The 20,817-nt window shown below is 61.8% G+C and overlaps 8 protein-coding genes across 8 annotated transcripts; 5 read left to right on the top strand and 3 right to left on the bottom strand.

Annotated features, from left to right (window-relative positions):
• Nucleotides 1–235: 235 nt before the first annotated feature.
• Nucleotides 236–1,306, top strand: PLICBS_009975 (uncharacterized protein; the record flags this gene model as incomplete). The annotated part of the gene is made up of 1 exon (XM_018327225.1): nt 236–1,306. The coding sequence occupies one exon, from the start codon at nt 236–238 to the stop codon at nt 1,304–1,306; it is 1,071 nt and encodes a 356-aa protein (XP_018174256.1).
• A 433-nt stretch (nt 1,307–1,739) lies between these two features.
• On the bottom strand, nt 1,740–2,775 carry PLICBS_009974 (uncharacterized protein; the record flags this gene model as incomplete). Its single annotated transcript, XM_018327226.1, has 3 exons — nt 1,740–2,178; nt 2,235–2,551; nt 2,632–2,775. 3 exons carry the CDS (start codon nt 2,773–2,775, stop codon nt 1,740–1,742), a joined length of 900 nt encoding a protein of 299 aa, XP_018174257.1.
• Nucleotides 2,776–3,847: 1,072 nt separating this feature from the next.
• On the bottom strand, nt 3,848–5,004 carry PLICBS_009973 (uncharacterized protein; the record flags this gene model as incomplete). The annotated part of the gene is made up of 2 exons (XM_018327227.1): nt 3,848–4,912; nt 4,969–5,004. 2 exons carry the CDS (start codon nt 5,002–5,004, stop codon nt 3,848–3,850), a joined length of 1,101 nt encoding a protein of 366 aa, XP_018174258.1.
• Nucleotides 5,005–6,605: 1,601 nt separating this feature from the next.
• On the bottom strand, nt 6,606–6,956 carry PLICBS_009972 (uncharacterized protein; the record flags this gene model as incomplete). Its single annotated transcript, XM_018327228.1, has 2 exons — nt 6,606–6,756; nt 6,805–6,956. 2 exons carry the CDS (start codon nt 6,954–6,956, stop codon nt 6,606–6,608), a joined length of 303 nt encoding a protein of 100 aa, XP_018174259.1.
• A 2,323-nt stretch (nt 6,957–9,279) lies between these two features.
• Nucleotides 9,280–10,412, top strand: PLICBS_009971 (uncharacterized protein; the record flags this gene model as incomplete). Its single annotated transcript, XM_018327230.2, has 2 exons — nt 9,280–9,368; nt 9,419–10,412. 2 exons carry the CDS (start codon nt 9,280–9,282, stop codon nt 10,410–10,412), a joined length of 1,083 nt encoding a protein of 360 aa, XP_018174261.2.
• Nucleotides 10,413–10,978: 566 nt separating this feature from the next.
• PLICBS_009970 (uncharacterized protein) lies at nt 10,979–11,962 on the top strand (the record flags this gene model as incomplete). Its single annotated transcript, XM_018327231.1, has 1 exon — nt 10,979–11,962. The coding sequence occupies one exon, from the start codon at nt 10,979–10,981 to the stop codon at nt 11,960–11,962; it is 984 nt and encodes a 327-aa protein (XP_018174262.1).
• A 2,094-nt stretch (nt 11,963–14,056) lies between these two features.
• Nucleotides 14,057–15,829, top strand: PLICBS_009969 (uncharacterized protein; the record flags this gene model as incomplete). Its single annotated transcript, XM_018327233.2, has 1 exon — nt 14,057–15,829. One exon carries the CDS (start codon nt 14,057–14,059, stop codon nt 15,827–15,829), a length of 1,773 nt encoding a protein of 590 aa, XP_018174264.1.
• A 2,724-nt stretch (nt 15,830–18,553) lies between these two features.
• On the top strand, nt 18,554–20,068 carry PLICBS_009968 (alpha-L-arabinofuranosidase; the record flags this gene model as incomplete). The annotated part of the gene is made up of 1 exon (XM_018327234.2): nt 18,554–20,068. One exon carries the CDS (start codon nt 18,554–18,556, stop codon nt 20,066–20,068), a length of 1,515 nt encoding a protein of 504 aa, XP_018174265.1.
• Nucleotides 20,069–20,817: the final 749 nt, after the last annotated feature.

Raw genomic sequence — 20,817 nt, 5'->3', positions numbered from 1 at the left:
GTGGGGTGGCCGTTCGGTCAGCTATATGAGAGTGGGCTCGTCAGGGCTGTATGCCTCCGTCAGTGAGCCCGTGTGTATAGATTGCGCTGCCACCGTCGTGTTTGGGACGTAGTCGACGTAGAACGCCTGCCTTGCTGCTTTTCTCCTCCCATCGTCTCCCTTCTCGGGAACCCAGCTATCACTTGACCAAGGCTACACGTCTATACTCACCGGCCCGGCCTAGCCAGAGCTCGAGATGCCGGCTCCGGTCCAAAGCGCCGTCATCATCCAGTCGCCCGGCCGGGCGGCACTGGTTCACGACCGGCCGATCCCACCCCTCCGAGACGGATACATGCGCATCAGGACGATCGCCGTGGCGGTGAACCCGTGTGACTGGAAGCAAGTCGATGGGCTCGGGACCCCAGGCGTCCTGCTCGGCTGCGACTACGCGGGTGTCGTCGAAGAGGTCGGGCCCGGGGTGCGCCGGCCGTTCCAAAAGGGCGACCGCGTGTGCGGCTTCGCCCACGGCGCCAGCACGACGTTCCCCGAGGACGGGGCGTTTGCCGAGACCATCATCGCCAAGGCTGACGTGCAGATGCGCATGCCCGACCATCTCAGTTTCGAGGACGCGGCAACCCTGGGAGTGGGCATCAGCACCGTTGCCCTCGGGCTGTATCGAAACTTGGACCTCACGCTGCCCGCGCGGCAAGCTCCCCATCGGACGCCAATCTTGATCTATGGCGGGTCGACTGCCACCGGTGTGGTCGCCATCCAGTTTGCGAAGCTGTCCGGCTACCACGTCTACACGACTTGCTCGAGGAACAACTTTGACCTGGTCAGGGGCTTTGGCGCCGACGTCGTGCTCGACTACCACGATCCTCGGGCGGCCAACCGGATCCGCCAGCTGTCCGACGATGAGCTAACACTCGTTTTCGATACCATCTCGGACGAAGACAGCGCCAAGTTCTGCCTTGACGCCATGTCGTCGCGGGGCGGCGACTACAGCTACATCAACGGGCTGTCGGGCGTGTCGTTTCCGGAAAACGTGCGCACCAGCTTCGCGGGCGCCTTCACCGTGCTTGGCGAGGGCTTCTACTACGGCGATGCCTGGTACGGCGCCGAGCCGAGCGACCAGATCCTGATGGAGAACATTGCGTGGCTCTCCGAGGACTTGCTGTCGAGCAAGGCTCTCCGTCCACACCGCGTGAGCGTGGGCCGTGGCGGCCTCAGGGGGGTGCTGGACGGCATGGATCGCCTGCGAAAGGGGCGCGTGAGCGGAGAGAAGCTGGTGTACAGGGTGGATGCTGCCCCGACGTGCAAGTTGTGAGTCGACGCTGGTCTCGGAAGAGGGCGTGCTTCGGGTGCATTTGGTGGGCGAGGTTCGTTGATTCAGTTCCAAGTCGACCACACCAATCTTGCGAGCGCTTGGCCCCCAAAATGGGCAAAAGAAGTCCAGACCCCAAACGTGTCCCAAGTGGTCAACATCAGTCACCTTCGGCTTTGTCCATCAGGGCCGACCCCGGAGTAGGGCGGAATACTCCTACAGATTGGCAAGGCAGACGGCGGCAGACTCTAGCAGCAAACGCAAGCCATGTATTAGACGCTGATACGACTATGCACCGAATCGCTGAAAACATGCGCAATTCATCATACGCTCAACACCCCTATATCTGCAGCACGCAACGCGGGCTGTACGCCAAACCGCCCCTGGTATCTCAAGCACACGACAGCCCGCTCGGGCCAACGTCCATCGCAGCCCGCTATTGCTGGTGATACTGCTGAGGCGGAGGAGACGCCGCCGGGGGCACATAGTTTTGCCCGTGCAGCTCCGGCTGCTGGTACGGCTGAGGCTGCTGCTGAGGATACGGCTGGGGCTGCTGTTGTTGCGGGTACGGCTGCGGGTACTGCTGCGCGTAATGCTGCTCTGGTGGACGGGACTGCGTCTGCGGCGGCGCGTACGGCGGCTGCTGCTGATACGGGCTCTGCGCCGGGGGGTACTGCTCGTACGGCGGGTGCTGCTGCTGCGGCGGCGGCCCCGTGGCCTGCGTCTGGACCGGCTGCTGGGCGACCATGGGCTGCTGCTCGACCTTGGGCTCGGCGCTGCTGCCGCTCGCGGGCGCGCCGATGGGGAAGCGCCCGTCCTTGCGACCGCGGAGGAACTGCACCAAGGTCCAGGCAAAGGTGGCGATGAAGAGCAGCCTTGGCTTGTCAACAAGGGGGGTTCTTCTCGCACGGGGAGAGGAGAAGACGCTCACCAGACCAGGGCACCGAGGCCCGCGGCGGCCGACATCTCGGCCTGGCCCTTCTTGAAGAGGTAGTCGCGCTTGAAGAGCGCCCTCTTGCGCAGGCAGCTCTTGCTGTTGACAATGTCGCCGTTGTCGTAGCACTCGCTCACGACGGCCGGGATGCGAAAGGTGGCGCGGCGGGCGGCCACGGCGGCCCAGGCGGCGAGCCACATGATGAGCATGAAGCCGTCAAGCACGACGACGGCCAGGATGTGGTAGCCGACGTTCCAGGCCGTTACCTTTTCGGTGGTGAGGGCATACGTGACGACGATCCAGGTGAGGACGGACTGGGCGAGGACGAGGTCAGTTACAACACGCTCCAGCCTAATAGGGTAACCGAAGTGGAAGGCAGGCAGGCGATGCATACCACGGCGATGGCGAGGCCGAGCTCGTCGAGGTACAGGTCGTGGGCAATGTCGGCCGAGAGCCCGAGAACGATGAGGGAGACGAGCACCTGCGCGAGGCGCACGGCAAACACCCACACGGGTGTCGAGAGAACATGCTCCGACATGGCTGGCTGCGTGCTCTGCGTGCGGCTACCGACGAGGGCTAATAGGGGGCCCGGTTGCTTCGTGCTACGCTCGACTGTCGACTGCTACCTTGGGTGCGTACGCGCATAGGGCTGGGCTCAGAGCGGCGGCGGCGGCGACGCGCGAGGCGGCAGGCATTCTCTCCTTATATGCTCATCTTCGAGTATGCATGCGAGATAGTCCCTGCCTTGCCAACCTAGGCCTCGAACAGAGCCGACGCCCGGGGTTGCATCAGCCGCCGAGGCGCACTCGCGCGCCCGCACCCGCAGCCCTGGCGGGCCCCCGATCTGCCTGGCTTCGGAGCAGATAGATGGGGGGGGGGCTCATGGCCGTTGCGCGATGAGGCTTTGCACGAGCTCGGCTGCTGCAAGCCTTCGCAATAGTCTTCAGCCGCAGCGCGGTCGGGCCACGTCGGGCTGCGGCCCGCGGCGTGACTGGCTGGCGGGCGGGCGGCACATCAAATGGCCTGGAAGCGGCCAGGGTTTCACTGCTATCGGTCCCTGGTCGACGACGGAGGATTGTGGGCGCGCGCAAGGGCGTGGGAGTGACCTGGTTGCCGATGGCCGGCAGGCAGGCGAATCGAAGCGGGAGCGCACAAATAGCGCTACGATGGTATGGTTCAGTACAACGTCCTCTGCACTTGGTGGTGCGCGACATGTCCGACGGGCGGTGAGCCCGCGACTGCGCCGCAGCTGCAAGGGGAAATGTGCAACCGAACACATAATACTCCGTGCGGCGTGGAATCACAGTAAAGTCATTAGTCTAGTTGTTCGTGTTACAGACGCAGCGGAGGCATTCCGCCTTGCCATAATTCCCCATCCGGCGCCTCGTGAGGTCCCATGCACAATGATGTGGGCCTCATCTCGCCCTCGCCTCGTGCCGGCCGCTCAGCCGCTCCCGAGGCGGACCTGGCGGTGGCGGACCTGGCGGTGGGCAGGGGCCGTCGTGCGAAACGCCCACGGGCCGGGGCTGAATCCTCATGGAGTCATGGTCCTCGGCGGCGGCGGCGGACAAGCTCGCTCCCCACCCCAATGCTCGTGTCGTTCCGCCCGTTCAGCTGCTGCTGCCGCCCTCGTTGGGCCCGGCAATGAGCATCTTAATCACCTCGCCCTCCTTGACCTTCTTGAAGGCCTCCTCGGCCTGCTCAAACGGCACGACCGCCGACACGAGCTTCTTGACGTCGACCTTGCCGCTGGCGATGAGCTCGACGGCCAGCTCGTAGTCACCCGGCCCGTAGCGGAACGAGCCCTTGGCCGTCACCTCCTTGAGGCACATGGCCATGATGGGGAAGTTGATGTCGCTCTTGCCCATGCCACCCTGGACGTAGGTGCCGCCGACGCGCACGGCGTGCAGGCTCGTCTGGATCGAGGGCTCGGCGCCGCTCGCGTCGATGACGACGTCGGCGCCCCCCGGCAGGCCGGCGTGCGCGCGGATGGCGGCGGCGTTGTCCTCGGGCGACACGCGCCGCGACAGGTACGTGTGGGTGGCGGCAAAGTCGCGCGCAAAGTCGAGCTTGGACTGCACAATGTCGACGCTGACCACCTTGGAGGCGCCGTACGCGCGCGCGACGGCCGCGCACAGCAGGCCCACGGGCCCGGCGCCCATAACGACGACCGACTGGCCCGGCTGCACGGCCGCCTGCTTGACGATGTGCACGCCGACGGCGAGCGGCTCGACGAGCGCGCCCTCCTGCAGCGACACGTTGTCCGGCAGCTTGTAGCAAAAGTCGGCGGGCGAACGCCACAGGCCCGTGAGGGTGCCGTCGTGCGGCGGCGTCGCGGCAAAGATCATGTCCTCGCAGAGGTTGTACTTGCCGGCGCGGCAGGCGGCGCAGCGGCGGCACCCGTAGCCGGGCTCGATGGCGACGCGGTCGCCGGGCCGCAGGTGCGCGACCGCGGCGCCCGTCTCGACGACGGTGCCGGCCGACTCGTGGCCCAGCACCATGGGCTCGCGCACGACGAAGTGGCCGATGGCGCCGTGCACCCAGTAGTGCACGTCGGAGCCGCAGATGCCCGTGTAGTTGACGGCGACGAGCACGTCGTGGGGGCTCTCGACGGAGGGCTTGGGCCGCTCGGCAAACGTCACATCGTGCGGCTTGTTGAGGATGAAGGAGAGGTTCTGCGCCGCCGTCAGTCTTTGTTTCTGGGACGCAGGCTTGTGGGAGGGGTCAGTACCTTGAGCTCGTCCTTGTTGAGCGTCGGGGGCGCCATGCTTGCCGATTCGTCGTGTGACGTCCGAGGTTGGGTGGGAGCGACGACGATGATGCGAGACGATACGAGGCGGGACGAGTCGTCGCGGGGTCAGCGATGGGTGTTGCTGCTGGTGCTGGTGCTGGTGCTACCGCTGCTGGCTGGCCCCCGTCGCCTTTTATGCGTTGCAGGTTCCATGCGACGTCAATAGCCGCGAGCCCTCACCCCGCCTCGCATGTTGGTCAGTCGACTCGCGATGTTTATCCATCCCCGCGGCCGCCTCGACTCATCGCCAATGCAGCCGGAGCCGGATCGAGTGCTGTGTGGGGAGCGCAGCAGGTTCCGGCGGATGTCAATTCCATCCATGGATGCCAACGGGAGTGGCCATTTAGCCGGCTGCCGCTAAATTTAGCCGCCCCAATGGCGCTGCCGCGATCCCGCCCGGGGAGGGTTGCAGTGGATTCTTCAGTGGGCTTTGGCGAGCCCGGGCTGGGCCCTGGAACCCACCAGGGCAGCGCTAGGTGTGCCTGAATCGGATGCGTGGACTCGCCGTGGAGGCGGCGGCAGTGGGAGGTTCGGGGGCGCGACGGTCGACACACTCGACACAGGCACAACCTAGTCTGCGGATCCAGGCCCGCTGGTTCGTGCCGTTTCCCTTGGATTTCTTCGAATTGTTCCTGCAATGGCCAGCTGCCCGGTACGCGGCACGGAGTAGATGCCACCATGGAATGTCTTGCCGCCCCTCACCAACACCGAATGCCAGTCCGGGTACCTCCAGGGCCTGCCAAGCAGCCCCCCCAGTGCGCACTGCGCGCCAGCCAGCCAGCGAGCGCCTTACGATCTACAATTCCACACATCGCAGGCGCAGGCGATGGCAGCCGGCTCACTCACCGGTCAGCCTTGCGCCAGGCACAGTCCAATGTGCAGTCGCGCTTACGCGCCATGCGCCGTTCACGTTGCCGTGTTCCGTCACCTGCTGACTCTAGAATGTCCGCAGCTCCGTCTGCGGGCTGCAATGCTGTCCTCCCGTAGACGGCTTCGGTTGATAGCTTCGTCCTTGATGCTACGCACAACCGCAGCCGACCCTACTCTCGTGATGAAGCCAGCTGCACAGGTGGCGCTCTTCCATGGCCGCCGCGGCCTGGCTGTTGGGTTTCGGGTGGCCTGACCCGGCGCGATGAGCGTGCCCCCGGAGAGCAACAACAGAGCAACGAGGAGTCGTTCTGCATGGCTCTGTCAACGCCGTACCGGACGTTGGTGAGGGAAGACAAAGGGTACTGAGGTAGCCCTGTGAGCAATGCTCCTACGGCTGTCCTGTACAAAGTGTGGCTGCCGCCGAGTTACGCCTCGGCGCGAAGCTCAGACCGGTTTGAGCCGCCGTGCGCAAAGGCACCCCCCTCGCCAAATGCTTCACGCGGACGGTTCGATCGCACATTGCATATCGGAAGTAGTATTGCACAGACGAGAGCAGAATCGGCCACGTCGAGCCGCTGTCAAATTTAGCGTCGGCAGTTGTCAACCCTGGCCCTATACTGCAGATACGCTAGCTGAAGTTGTCCATTACATTTCGTGCCCTAGCTAAAGTTGTCCATGCATGTCGTGCCCCATCTCCGCCAAACGCGTCACCGGAGGTAGTGCTTCTCTTGGTGGCTGATGGAGTGCCTCCTCGTCGTGCTGTCCTCGGGGTAGTCGTGCTCAATCGTCGGCGGGCCGAGGTGCTGCGCGACGACCGACGGCGGCGCGTGCGCTGCGTCCCTGGGGTCGTGCGATTCACTGTCTCGTTAGCAACTGCGTGTCTCGAGTCCCGAGTCGCGGACATACCAAGTTGGCTTCGATGACGAGGATTCGGTGTGCTGTGGTGCCCGCTCGCCAGTCACGAGGGGCTCGGCGGCCCGGGTGCCGCTGTTGGGGCCGACAGTCTCCTTGAGCTTCTCGACGAGCTCCTCGGTCGTGTTGCGATTTTGTGAAGTCATTGTTGATAGCTTGGATGAATGTTTGTTATCACGTCGTCGCCTTGTGTTGGCTGCTGGCTGCTCACTTATATAGACTTGCGCACATGGCAAAAAGCCGCGGCCTCACACCCGCGGCATCAATGACGGCAGCGGCACCGGCCAAGAAGGGCGGTGCAGCACGCCATGCCATCACGGCTCGCGCATCGAGAGGTGCTGTGGTGGCTCGCCGGCTACTTCATCGCTCGTCATTGTGGACCGTTGCTCCAGTCGAGCGGCTTGGCGGTGGTGGCTCAACCCAAACTCTCGAGCCTTTTAACGTTGCCGCGCCAAGACGCCAGGCAGATGCCGCCCACAGGGGCTGGCTAGATAAGAAGCTGTGGCGGCATTTGATGGCTCGGGCATGTAGGATTGCCACCTGCGATATAGATGGTTCTCATACGCGCTGTCAACTTTGCCCACGTACAGCGACTTGACAGTGACGTCGTTAGTGCCAAACGCTTGTCCGAGTTTCGCCATGCCGAAATGACTCTCAATTGTGCGCTCTCCAGTTTGGTGGCCCCATGCCTCGGCTTGGCAGATCCCCCAGAATTTAGGCCGTGGTTGAGACTTGACTCTGTACGCTCGTTTGTGCATCTCCGACCCGCATCGGACCCAGGGACCAGCACCTGAAACCATGTCAACAGGCTCCCAACAGACAAGTGCGCGTCACTTGCCTCATAGGCCAGAATGGTTGATTGGCAGTATGCACCGGGTACACGTAGGCCGGCTAGTCCTACGTCCAGCGGTGAGAACACATCGCCAAGCGTCGTCTCGTGTTTCCTAGGCTCCTACCGTAGCAAGCAACTCCAGTTATGATGCGCTTAATCCCCCCCCTCGTCCTTCTTTCCGTCGGTAGCTATTCCGACGTGAAAGCATAGGGTTCCCACCTCACCGGAACGCCTTCAATGTACGCTGCACTTTGCAAGGAGTGAATATTCACAGCAATGGACCAGGCCGAAGCTAGTCCTGAAGACCGTTGTGCAGACTTGTCGCGTCCATGACCTTCTGAGCTTCCCCTCAAGAGCAACAAGTTGGCATGCTGTCAGGGGCTGACACCGAGAACTCCGTGGACAGTAATACAAGAGTGCCGAAGGATGATTCCGCAGTAGGCCGCGTCCTTAATCCAACTTCCACCAGTGCATGCCTGCTTTGGATTGGCCAGTTGCCCAGCTCCTGCATGCCCAACCGTCCGTCTTACATTCTACTCAACGCGCAGCGGCAGCTTGCAGTACGCCTGGGGTCGAGAGAAGTCGAACGCATGACTAGATCCTCCATGCAGTGAACGTGAAGTAGAAGCCGGCCTCCGTCGCCTATAAAAAGGGGCCATTGTCTGCAATCAATCCGTTTCGAACCTCAACAGACGTGCATACCTTGCAGGTACACTCTCCTTGCCGTCCGGCGCTCTACTGTGCTGACTTTTGGTAGACTTTCACGATGCGCTTCACCCTCACTTTTGTTGCCGCCACGCTCGTCGGCCTCGCCGCAGCCAGCCCGGTTACGGCCGACGCTGACCTTGACACTAGGCAGGAAGGTCAGACATGCGTCATTGGACGCGGCTGCCCCAAGGGGTATGTCTGCATTCCCAACGGTGATCTGAGCGTTCTTGGAAAGTGCCGCAAGTTGCCCTGAGAGCGGAGGCTTGAATCGCCGGCTTGTGCTGCACCGAAACCTCGACAGCAACAACTGGACGCAGATGCATAGCTCCATTAAAGAGTCTAGGTAGCTTGAAACCACTTACTTTGCTTTACAGCGGCCGCATCGCCCCGCTGGGAAACGGTTTAGCTCTCCATGTCATGTTGCATCGCGAGGTCGACAGTTTGTTACTGGACGCTCTGCATTTCTGTCTGTATTGCTTAAGATCTGAGCAGCGCATCCCAGATCTGCCAGTGATACAAACAGCAGTTTGCAGCGCAGTATCCTGATCTCGTCAACCGCGACAGGCTGCGTGGGACTCACCCGAGTCACACGACATGGCTCCTTCAATGTACGCTTCTGAAGCGACACGTGCCATCAACACGCAAGAATGGCTTCTGGCATTCATGTAGCCCAATCTAAAAATCCCGTGCGATATTCGGGATCGCGGGGGTGCTGCTGATCGAGCGTCCCAACTCCCAAGTCGTTTGGTGAGTTGTGGCTGTAGCTGCAGCCGCTGTAGGCGCCATGAGCCCATGACCAGCGAAATCCCCACCTGCGCCCCAGCCTGAATCATGGACTCGACCTCACTGCCTCACTTGGCAGCCGCCTCATCCGACATCCCGCAAACCCGCGTTCGATTCATCAACCTCGCCCGCGACTCATCCGAGTCATGAACGACGACATCGACAAGTCGCTGCTTGATCGGCTGCAGGCCCTGCGCGGCTCCAGCGCGACGCCAGAGAAGCCGCCCGCGCCCCCGTAGGCTGCCTGGCTCCCCGTTGGCGCTCCCCCACTCACGCGGCGTGTAGGATCAACATCGACGTGATTGAGAGAGCCAAGACGCCCACGCGAGAAGAGGCCCTGGCGGACCGCCTCCGCTCCCTCCGCGACCGCACAGAGTCGCCCTCGGCGCCCGCCAGCAAGGCCCCTCCCCGACCCTCGGCGCCCACTCCCATCGCGGCAGCTCAGCGCGGGCAGCCCCCGAGACCAGAGCCCGCGGATGAAGACGTCGACGCACTATTTGAGACGGACGACAGGACGCTCGAGGAGCTCCTGGGGGACGTGAATGCCGAAGAGCAGCCACCACAAACGACGGAGCCCAGAGATGAAGACGTCAGAGCCCTGCTCGAGGAGCTCTCGAGGTCCGTGCCCAAGGACGACGGCACAGAAGCCCAAGATGAGAGGAGGGATCGCGAGGAAGATGGTGGAGGAGACTCGGACGACTCGGACGGTGAGCGGATGGGTCGAGAGGTGGACGACGTGATTGCCCGTTTTCGCGACGAGGCTGAGATTGAGGCCAAGCGCGCGCCAGAGCAGGATGCGCAAGACGAGGATGCCGATGAGCAAGAGGCCGGGACCGACGACGGTCCTCCCGAAGACCTGGACCTCCCGTCCCTGCCATCCAACCTCGATACGCTTCCCTCCAGCTCGCCTCCCCACGCCTCTCAACCCCGCACGCTCGACGACCTGACGGCCCGGATGGCCGCCCTCCGCGCGCCCTCGTCCCCCTCATCAGACCCATCGCTGTCCCTGCCATCAGTGCCCACGTCGAAGCCCGCCAAAGGCCCCAAGCGCCTGACGACCACGACGCGCTACACCGACGACGACGTGGACTCGTGGTGCACCGTGTGCCTCGAGGACGCCACGCTGCGGTGTCTCGGCTGCGACGACGACCCTTACTGCGCGCGCTGCTGGCGCGAGATGCACGTCGGGCCCGCGGCGGGGTTCGATGAGCGGAGCCATCGCGCGGTGCAGTTTACGAGGAGGAAGAAGAGTGACAAGGTGGCGGTCGGAGCATCGTGACATGGCAGCTCCGCATGGTGGTGGAATTGCCACACTTGGTCCCCGCGTAATGAACGTGGCCGAAGAGGTCACGAGCTTCTCTAATTAAGCTGTCGCCATGCGAGCTCAGAGTCACGATGCCTTTGACTGAGCCATGCTTGGTGATGACTGCTCTGCCAAGACCCAGGCACAACATTGTCATTGTTTGCCCATGCTTCTACATTGATCGTGAAGCAATGACGCCAGCAACTGCAGCAGCGGTAGCATCAGTAGCAGCGCCGGTGGCTAAGATATCAACTGCTGTCCGAGGTTCTTCTCCTCTAGTATCTAGATACCTACGACTTACACGCCGGGAACAACGTTTACTTGACCGGCAAGGCCCGTATTCGTCGTATAACAGAGGCACAACCCTCCGTGGACCGGTGCCGTCAGCATTGCCGAAGCGGCTGCCCGTCTCCGCACTTGGCACAGACCAACTAGTTGACCACAGGGCGTGTCTTGCTACATGTAATCCGCCCGAGTTTCCGCGACTCTCATAAACACACAAAAATCTCCCGGTTTCTCGCAGCTTGAGGCCAGACGCAGTCATGGCTTGCGTTGCGAGACAGCCCCCTGATGCACCGCACAAGGCTCACAAACTTGCCGGCTTCCTGACGTCAGAGGAGGATCTGTTCATCAAGACTCATCTTGGCGAGCCCAATGTCGACGTCGCTAGCTGGAGGTTATCCGTGAGCGGCCACGTCGAACAACCATTGTCTCTTTCGTTCGACGAGCTGCTCCAGTTCCCGCAAGCAAAGGTCACGGCCTTTCACAAGTGCGCCGGCAGCCCGTTGTTCCCACTCGCGCCAACTCCGGGTGACGTTGGCAACGTCGTCTGGTCGGGCGTCCGCCTGTCCGACGTACTGGATGCGGTGAGGCCACATCGCGACGCGGCCTTGGTCTGGTCGAGCGGCCAGGACTTTGGGTCCTATCGCGGGGCGGATCCCCAGCACTTCGGCAAGGATCTGCCCCTGGAGCGGGCGCGGCGACCAGAGGTGCTCCTCGCCACGCATCTCAACGGCGAGCCTCTCACGCGACGCCACGGGGGACCAGTCCGGCTGGTGGTCCCCGGCTTCTACGCGACCAACTCGGTGAAATGGCTGCACTCTCTGCGAGTCGCGACGGAGCGCTCGCCAAGCATCTTTACGACCAAGTACTACAACGATCGGATCGAGCGCCCCGACGGCACTATCGCGACTGCTCCCGTCTGGGCGATTGCACCCGATTCCGTCATCATCTCACCGCTTCCAGGCGCGGACTGCGGGGGCAGCGTCGTTGTTTCGGGCTGGGCTTGGAGCGACGAGGAGATTGCGACGGTGGAGGTGAGCCTCGATGGCGGACGGTCCTGGCAGGCTGCCCGCTTGGATGCGCGAGAGGCGTATTCTTGGCAGGCGTTCCGGCTTGATGTGACGAGCCTGCCCTCCGGCTGCCATCGAGCTCTCAGCCGAGCGACGGACAGAGCAGGGAGAGTCCAACCGATCACTGGAGCACGGAATGCCTCGGTGCCAGTTGACATTATGGTCTCCGAATAACACAGACAGGGTGGTCTGTTGACGAGGCGTGCATCCGCGGATCAGCATAGAACCACCCTCCCAAAGTATACAGCTTCATACAAGCCTGTACATATGCCATCGCCAAGTCTATGGCCCTCGAACATGGAACTCGTCATTCAACCACCCACCCTTGTCATCCTTCCATGGCAGGCAGTCCCCGAGTGTCTTGTAAACGCTCTGCTGCGCAATGGCCCCTCGATGACTTACCGTGAGAGTCAGCCTCGCACGCTTCTCATGCTTTCACCAGGTGCATGCAACATTCACTTGTTGCACAAGCCCCGGGGGCTTTTGACAGCGCGCTGAACTTGGTTGAGAAATGCCGAGACGGAGTGCATGCACGTAAGCGTTGGCTGCAGTGCAGCTCGAGCAAGCGTCGGAAAGAACGGCACGGCAAGCGGCAATCCTGCGAACCTAGCATGTAAGCCGGCGTGAGACCCGACGACCCGAGCTTGTCAACAATCTCCCACACGTATAGTCAATGAGTCTGGGGGTCTAGTTGGCGACGTATGGGCGCAGATACATTCACTGACCACTTGTTGGGATTCGATACAAGAGGCAAGCCGTACCGGAGAAGTGCAGCTCGACCCAAACCCCGGCCTTGTAGTTGAATTGGAGCAATTGAACGAATAAAGCGCTGTGATCTTAAAGGGAGGTCGAGACTCGACAGAGGTCAAGCCAAGTGAGACAGTCAGAGGGGTATGCACTTTGCATGCGCGATGTGACAGTCATCGGCGGGCTGCACGGCAAACCGCTTCGTTGAGCGGCCTGCGGTCTGACAGACGCTGTGTAGCACCATCGGACTAGTTGTAACCGTTGGTGTGCCCTTGTAGGCCAGCTGAGAGACCAGCGTCAAGACTATTTAAGGCGCTGGACCGCCCTGGAAAAGAGCAGAACTGAGTTGCGCCCCGGAACAGCCATCGATACTGTGGCACGGTTCGCCCACTTCAAACTGCCTAACCGTTTCATCTCAAATCAACATGAAGTCTTCCCTCGCGCTGCTGGCATGCTTCTTTGGGCTGGCGTTGGCCAGTTCCGATGCTGCAGTGCCGGCTTGCAAGATTGTGCGTATAATCCTCTTCTTGTCCCCTTCCTTGCCAGTTGAGGCAGCGATGGAGCTGGATACTGACGTCTCTAGCCAAACGCTTCATGCGTCATTGCCTGTCCACAGAACAAGTGCCCGCCGGGAACCGCGTGTTGCACCACCGAGTGTGGCGGCCGCATTTGTGTAAGCAGCTCCGAGGCGCGGACGAGGTGCTGGAGCACAACGGCTAACGTTTGAGGCACACAGCAAAAGATTTGACGCCGGCCAACTCTTGGACTTGCTTCCGACATTTACTCACGCTCGCTCCTACGCTCTCTCGTCGTCGTCATAAGCTCATGCCACCGCCGGATCGTGTTATTGTAAGGGTGTGTTGGATGGGCCTGGCCAATCAGGGGTTCATTGTCTGGCAAAGAAGCACCAGTTTTCAATTGCCAAGCCCCTGCGAACACAGAACAAGTAGCAATGAACAAGACGAATCCGCTTCATCAACGAGACACAGCTGCTGCGAGGCCGCAAACTGCGTCATCGCTGTGTCATGTCTCGAGAACAACCTGTCGTCGTGACACCAGCCTTGTCTTGCCATAATTGCCATTTTCGGCATCAGCCCTGCATCCCCCGGATGGAGAGACAAGTCGACAGCCGTGAAGACGGGATGTGGGCCCGGACAACGGCCCATCTGTGGACGGGATGGAGCTGTTTGAGCTTCGCCGCATGGCATGCATGAGGTGGCCAAGGTGGGGCAGCGGCCTGTTGCTTCAGAAGTTCAGGCGGGCTGTTTAGCGCCGCGGGTACCTATCCCACGGACGGAGCCCTGCCGGCGAATCAGCCGCAACACACGCCCGCATAGCAGTCCGGCGCGACACGCATCACTGCGTCACGACGTTGGCACGCAGCCTGTTTTCAGGCTCCCGCCCGCCTGCTCTCACCACCAGCAGCTCGCCGTCCTCCCGCAACACCACATCACCGAGATCGCGACGACACGCAACACGCCCACGCCCGCGCCCCGAAACCGCCCTCGCCCTCCGCCCATCATGGCGGACGCAGGCCTCGTCCAGACCAGCCTCATCTGGGTCACGTACGCCGTCGCCGTCGGCCTGTGCCTCGTGGCCGCCACCATCACCGCCTTCACGTGGCAGGCGCCCCGCGACCGCTCCGCCATCGTCAGCGTCGTCGCCATCCTCGCCCTGACCTCGCTGCTCGCCACCGTGCTGCTGCTGCCCGTCGACATTGCCCTCGTCTCCGCGACCGGCTCCGCCTCGCTCGGTGCCAAGAAGCCGTGGGCCACGCCCGACCGCGTCGCCGCCATCCTCGTCCAGCTCAAGGCCGTCTACTACACCCTCTACAGCCTCGACGCCCTCCTCTGCCTCGTCGTCATCCCGTTTGCCTACTTTTGGTACGAAGAGTATGACGAGGTCGAGTTCGAGGAGGAGGGCCGCACCTGGACGAGCCGCTTCGTCGCCGCCGCAAAGTACACCCTCTTCTTCATCGCCCTCGTCGTCGTGCTCTTCCTGCTCGGCTTCTTCGTCCCGGCCGCCGGCGACGCCACGCGTGGCCACTGGGACCTCGACTACTTTAAGCGCCTCGTCGCGCAGAACCACGGCGAAAAGGCCCTCACGTTTGCCCTCGGCCTTCTCGTCACGCTCGGCACCCTGCTCTACGTCCTCTACACGGGCGCCGGCCTCGCGCTGATGCCCATCTCCTTTATCCGCTCGGCGCCCTCCATCTCAGCCCCGCAGCTGTCCGCCACGACGGCCACGCAGCTCGAGCAGAACCGCGAGCGCCAGCGCCAATTGGAGATGCGCAACGCCGGCAACCGCGAGGGCATGCCGCGCAAGGATCGGCGCGAGCTCGACGCGCTCGTGAGGGAGGAGCAGACGCTCGTCCGCCGCGAGCGACTCGCCGCCGAGGCGCAGGGCGAGGGCCGGAGCCGCGTCTACCAGGTCTGGCTGAAGCTGTGCGCCCTCTTCCGCCCCGTCAAGATGCTCGGCGGCATCCTGCTGCTGGCGCTGTCGGTCCTCATCTGGATCTCCATGTTCATCACGGGCGTCGACAAGGCCAAGAACTCCATCTGCAAGCAGCACTGCGGCTACATCCTCGGCCAGATCAACGTCTTCCAGCCCATGAACTGGATCTTTGTCAAGACGGCGCGCGTCTTCCCCGTCGACTACGTCCTCATGGCGCTGCTGGTGCTCTTCCTCTTCAGCAGCACCATTTCCGGCATCGCCACCGTCGGCATCCGGTTCCTGTGGATCCGCATCTTCCAGATCCGCAGAGGCCGCACCGCTCCCCAGGCCCTGCTCATCGCGACCGTCATGATGGCCCTCGCCATCCTCGCCATCAACTACGCCGTCGCCATGCTCATCGCCCCGCAGTACTCCATCTACGGCACGCAGACGTTTTGCTCGCGCACCCCCGACCGTCCGGGAGCCCAGCCCGACTGCAGGCACCATCTCGACCTCATCATGCCGTGCTCCGAGGCGCTCGAGCACAAGCACGCCCAGGACGTGTGCACGCCCTCTGCCATGTCCACCTTTCTCAACCGCATCACCATCACTTGGCCCTTTTTCGGCATCGTCGACTTCTGGGCCCAGTTTGCCTTTCTCGGCGTCTTTCTCGTCGTCCTCGCCACGGCCCTCGTGCGTACGCCGCGGGTCAGCATTGCCGAGTTTGATGAGGACGCCGAGGCCGACGAGGAGGAGAGCCTGCTGGCGTCGACGGGGCGGCGCTTCGGCGCGACGTGGCAGGATGTTCGGGGGAAGCCGGCAAGAGGCGGCGAGTCAGCGTCCAATGGCGAGCGCGCGTGATTGGCCTTTCGCTCTTATATTTGGATTACGGCGCGCGACAAATTGTAAGAATATGGCAGAAGGCTGCTTGGGTTTGGCGTTTAGGGGCATAGCGTAGGAACACACGACGTACGGGAGTGCTTGGCGGGTTTACGTGCACACGAGGAACGCCGCGTGTCGAATGAAAAGACATCTATTCCAAGACATGGTTGCCGAGCAAGCATGGCCAGTTTGCGGGGCTCTTTGCCAGAGTAACACGGGGGGCCCTCGATGACTGTCGCAACGCCCGGAGACGCCGGTTGCGTCTTGCGTTTCCGGCATGGTGCGCGCTTTCGGTGCGGCTGCGCGAGTTCCTCCAACGTGAGAGAGGGATGCGATGCATACGAGGACCAAGCCCTTCTTTGCGTGGGCAGGTTGCAGTACAGTACCACGATTTACTCAATGTGGTTGTTGGGGGTCGCCCGCCAGGAGCCAAGTCATCGTTGGAAGATGCGACGCGAGGTTTATAACCCGCCTACAATGACATGCATGACCGCTTCTTGTTTCCAGAGAGTGTTCCCATGCACAAAGTACAGCAGAGTGCCCAGGGCCATACCTCTATCTGCCCATGATACCCCGCAGCTGCTGCCGCAGCCCTCGAGCCGTTTCACATTGGCTGGCCACGATGGCTTCCATTGGGACTGCGAGAGGACATGACAGGTGCAGCTACAGTACATACAGCCCGGCATCCCGCAATATCCTCAGTTATGCGAGCTCGGCGGACTTCAGTTGCTGCTGCAGCCTGCTGACCGCCACGACTCCTGGCCGTGCAGCCCGGTCGCCCGGCGGCAGCAGCCGGCGATAGCTTCAGTTGCTGTCACAGCCCGCTGGCCGCCCAAAGCCGCGCCGAGGCTTCATGTTATGCATGGGTCCTTCCCCACGGTATCTAAGCTCACCCCTGGTGTACGGTCCATTTCGTGATCAGCCCGAGATGTGTTTCAGATGCCCATGGCGCAACGAGACTGGAAGATTCTCCAGAGACCTTTGCACCCTATCTCACCACCAACCTAGCCGAAGACATGGCCTCACGGTCACCTGCGATTTGTTCCCGTGCTCAGATTCAGAGTGCTAGAACGTCTGCCGCCCCCCTCGTGACAATGACACACCAGATCAGACAGGTCCCCCAACCGCAAGCTACATCTAACAGCATGGCCTTGGCCCAATGGAAGACTGACACGCCAGTGGAACTTGCACAGAAGAGGACGCGCTCGTTGTGCCGGCCGAACAAAAGAGTGACCGTGTTTGCCGGTACAGTACGATCGTACATATAGTAAGATACTGTAAGTATAAAACGCAGCGTCCGGCATGTCCTCTGTACGTGCGAGTGCACGTGTGTAGCCGGCCCGGCAGCGCAGAGGACGTCAGTGTGCTGTTGCTCTTCCATGCTTCGGCCGACTCTTCCAGCCGGCTGCTTGCGCGGACCGTCAGCGCTTTGGCGGAATCGTCGGATCGCCTGGCAGTCGGGGTAGCCCGTGGTGGTCTCGGCCGCACCCGGCGCATTGTGCACTCTATTTGCGACTGGTCATCGGCCCAACATAGACACACAGACGCGGACGGGTATTGGTGCAGGCAGTGCTCGAGATTCGTGCGGCATATACCAGCACCACCGGCACTTCTGAGCGGCGCAGCAGGACATGCAAGACGTCAAATGGGTTGCGTCAGTGTCCAGACTGGGTCCAGTCCTGGTGTTGATGGCGTCGAGTCAAGCTCGCCTCTGTGGACGCATGGAAGCTGCATGTGCGCAACGTCTACATGTAGAGCATCCTCTCCATCAAACTGCCATCAAACTGCATAAAGACATCTGTCGTCACCAAGTCACCAAGAAGACTGAGACGCATGATATCACACAAACTGCGACAATGTCTCGGGAGAACGTCGAGTTGGTTGCTTTGCCCCATGCCCCAAGCGCCTCGTGCTCGCGGGGAGGCCCATCTCGTGTTGTTCGAGAAAACGTCGAGAAGCACTAACTGTGCCTCAAGCGCGCCAAGGACGCTTGGACCACTTACACGGAGTTGGCCGTCACGGGTTCCAGAACACCACATGGTACTGTACTGTAACGTCTTCCTTACCTTCTCGATCAGGCCCGAAAGCTTCGACCAGTGGAATGTGGGGGTCCGGTCGCTGTTGGACGCATAGTTCCTCTCACATCTTCGGCCAGTTGGACGGCTCTTATCCACCGCTAGTGTTGGCTACGTCCTCTCGACAAAGGCTTGACCTCAAAGACCACTGGGTAGACAGCGGCACTTGCTGTGGTCTATGGCCGGTGTGTGCCCGTTCCAAGTGCGAGCTTCGCGACGTGAGCATCACGAGGGCGTCATCTTGGGGCAGAAAGAAGGAACGGCAGGCACTCTATTCGTGCTCGACGGAGTGACTCTCGGCGGCTTCTGCTGGCTTCAGCAGTGGCCTGGGCGATACGATACCCCCACGATGCGACGCAGCCGGCACTTGGAGCTCAACTGTCAACGTGCCGGTTCCATTGGGCGTTGCCAAGCCCTCGCCGCATCGTGCTTGAGGACTGAGCTTGTTACTGTATAAGACAACATGAGTGACGGGGGACGAGAATCTGGACGGGATATTAAAGAGGCCAAGGACACCCAGTGCTGCCATCAGTCTCTTGTGTCTTGGTTACCACTCCAACTTGTCTTTCATCATCTGAAGAGGCTGGCCTGTGCCCTTTGTTAGACCCGAACCTCTACCTGCTTCGACATGATGACCCGCTCAAACATTAAGCGGGCCGGCATCCTCGCTGCCGGCCTGGCTGCTCCAGGCTCTCTGGCCTGCTCCGGCCCCTGTGACATATACGCCTCCGGCGGCACGCCCTGTGTGGCTGCGCATAGCACCACTCGTGCCCTATACTGCAACTACTCTGGAGCCCTTTACCAGGTGATGCGAGACTCCGATGGTGCCAAGACGGACATCAAGCCCCTGTCGACCGGGGGCGTGGCCAACGCCGCCACGCAGGACTCGTTTTGCGCCGGCACGACCTGCGTCATCAGCGTCATCTACGACCAGTCCGGCACCGGCAACCACCTCACCCAGGCTCCGCCCGGCGGTGCGGCGCGCGGCCCGGAGCACGACGGCTACGACATCCTGGCGAGCGCCATCGGTGCGCCAGTGACACTCGACGGCCACAAGGCGTACGGCGTCTTCATCTCGCCCACGGCCGGCTACCGCAACAACAATGCCAGGGGCACGGCCCGTGGGGACGAGGCGCAGGGCATGTATGCCGTCGTCGACGGCAAGCACTACAACTGGGACTGCTGCTTCGACTACGGCAACGCCGAGACCAACAGCCTGGACACGGGCAACGGCCACATGGAGGCCCTCTACTTTGGCAGCGGCTACGGCAACGACTCCTGGAAGGACCCCATCATCATGGCCGACCTCGAGAACGGGCTGTTCTCCGGCGGCGACCGCAGCCTTAACCCCAGGAGCCGCGGCATGACTTCCCGCTTCGTCAGCGCGATTCTCAAGGGCAAGCCTGGCCAGTGGGCGCTCCGCGGCGGCGACGCTGCGTCCGGCGGGCTCGAGACCTTTTACGAGGGCAGACGTCCGGACGGAGGCTACAATCCCATGCAGAAGGAGGGCGCCATCATCCTCGGCATCGGCGGCGACAACAGTGACCGCGCGCAGGGCACATTCTACGAGGGCGTCATGACGAGCGGCTATCCGTCCGGCTCCACCGAGGACGCCGTGCAGGCCAACATCGTGGCCGCCAGGTACGGGACGACGTCGCTGGTCAGCGGGCCCAAGCTCTCCGTCGGCAGCAAAATCTCCCTGCGGGCCACGACGTCGTGCTGCACCACGCGCTACATCACGCACGACGGCGCCAACGTCATGATCAAGGACGTCTCGTCGTCCGACAGCAACGACGCCAAGCGCCACGCGACCTGGGTCGTCCGCGCCGGCCTCGGCAACGCCGACTGCTTCTCCTTCGAGTCCCTCGACAGCGCCGGCAGCTTCCTCCGCCACGCCTGGTTCAACCTCAAGCTCGACCGCAACGACGGCACCAAGCTCTTTGCCGAGGATGCCACCTACTGCCCGCAGATTAGCCTCAACGGCCAGGGATCCTCCCTGCGGTCTTGGAGCTATCCCACCCGCTACTGGCGCCACTTCAACGGCGCCATGTATGTCGCGAGCAACGGCGGCGCAAACTCCTTTGACGCCAGGTGGTCCTTCAACGACGACGTGAGCTTCATGATCAGCAACGGTTGGGCGTAGGCTTCTCAAGAGGTGGGCTGGCGTGTGAAGGGTTGAACGCATGGCACGCTGGTTGCTCCAGTCATAAAAGCCCCCTACTACTCCCTTGCTTGGCCCTGGCCGTATGTATAAAAGGTTGGAAATAGAACAAGTACATAAATACATTGCGGCGCGTGGCGCATTTGATGAAGAAAAGATCGGAAACCGATTCACGGTTGGCCTCTCGCTTAAACAGCCCGCATCAAATTGAATGTTCTCGACATCATAGGGGCATATTGCGCTCTTCTATCCGCATTCTCTGTTCCTCATGCCTCGTAACGCTAGTATAGCGGCAAAGGGCTCGCGTAGAGTCAACTACATGTACGGGGAAATTCGTCGCAAGAGCCGACGTCGCATCGAACCGCAGCACCGTGGACATTACTGACATGCACGGCTTCCACCTCCTCAGCGGCTTCGGAGCTCGAGGCGCAACCCCTAGCTGTGCGTGTAGCTGCTCCCAGCCATCAACGCTCAACAGCTCGTAGAGCTCCACGACTTTGTGCCCAAGTTCCTCCTCGAATTCCTCATCTTCGTCGTTCCCGACACCGTAAGCGTCCAGCGTATCGTTGTTTTCGTTGCTTCTGTTGCTGTGATGACTGGAAATTGAAAGAAGCTACTTATGCAACTAGACATTGGCGCCTTGCAATAGAAAGACTTGTACACTATGACGAATATGAAAGCCTGGAGACATGGAAGATCCGAAAGCCATTACGACATTTCCCCCATACGGA

This window comes from Purpureocillium lilacinum (genome assembly GCF_023168085.1).
Source record: "Purpureocillium lilacinum CBS 284.36 DNA, scaffold_8, whole genome shotgun sequence".
Taxonomy (NCBI): domain Eukaryota; kingdom Fungi; phylum Ascomycota; class Sordariomycetes; order Hypocreales; family Ophiocordycipitaceae; genus Purpureocillium; species Purpureocillium lilacinum.
This window is presented reverse-complemented; position numbering and strand designations above follow the sequence as displayed.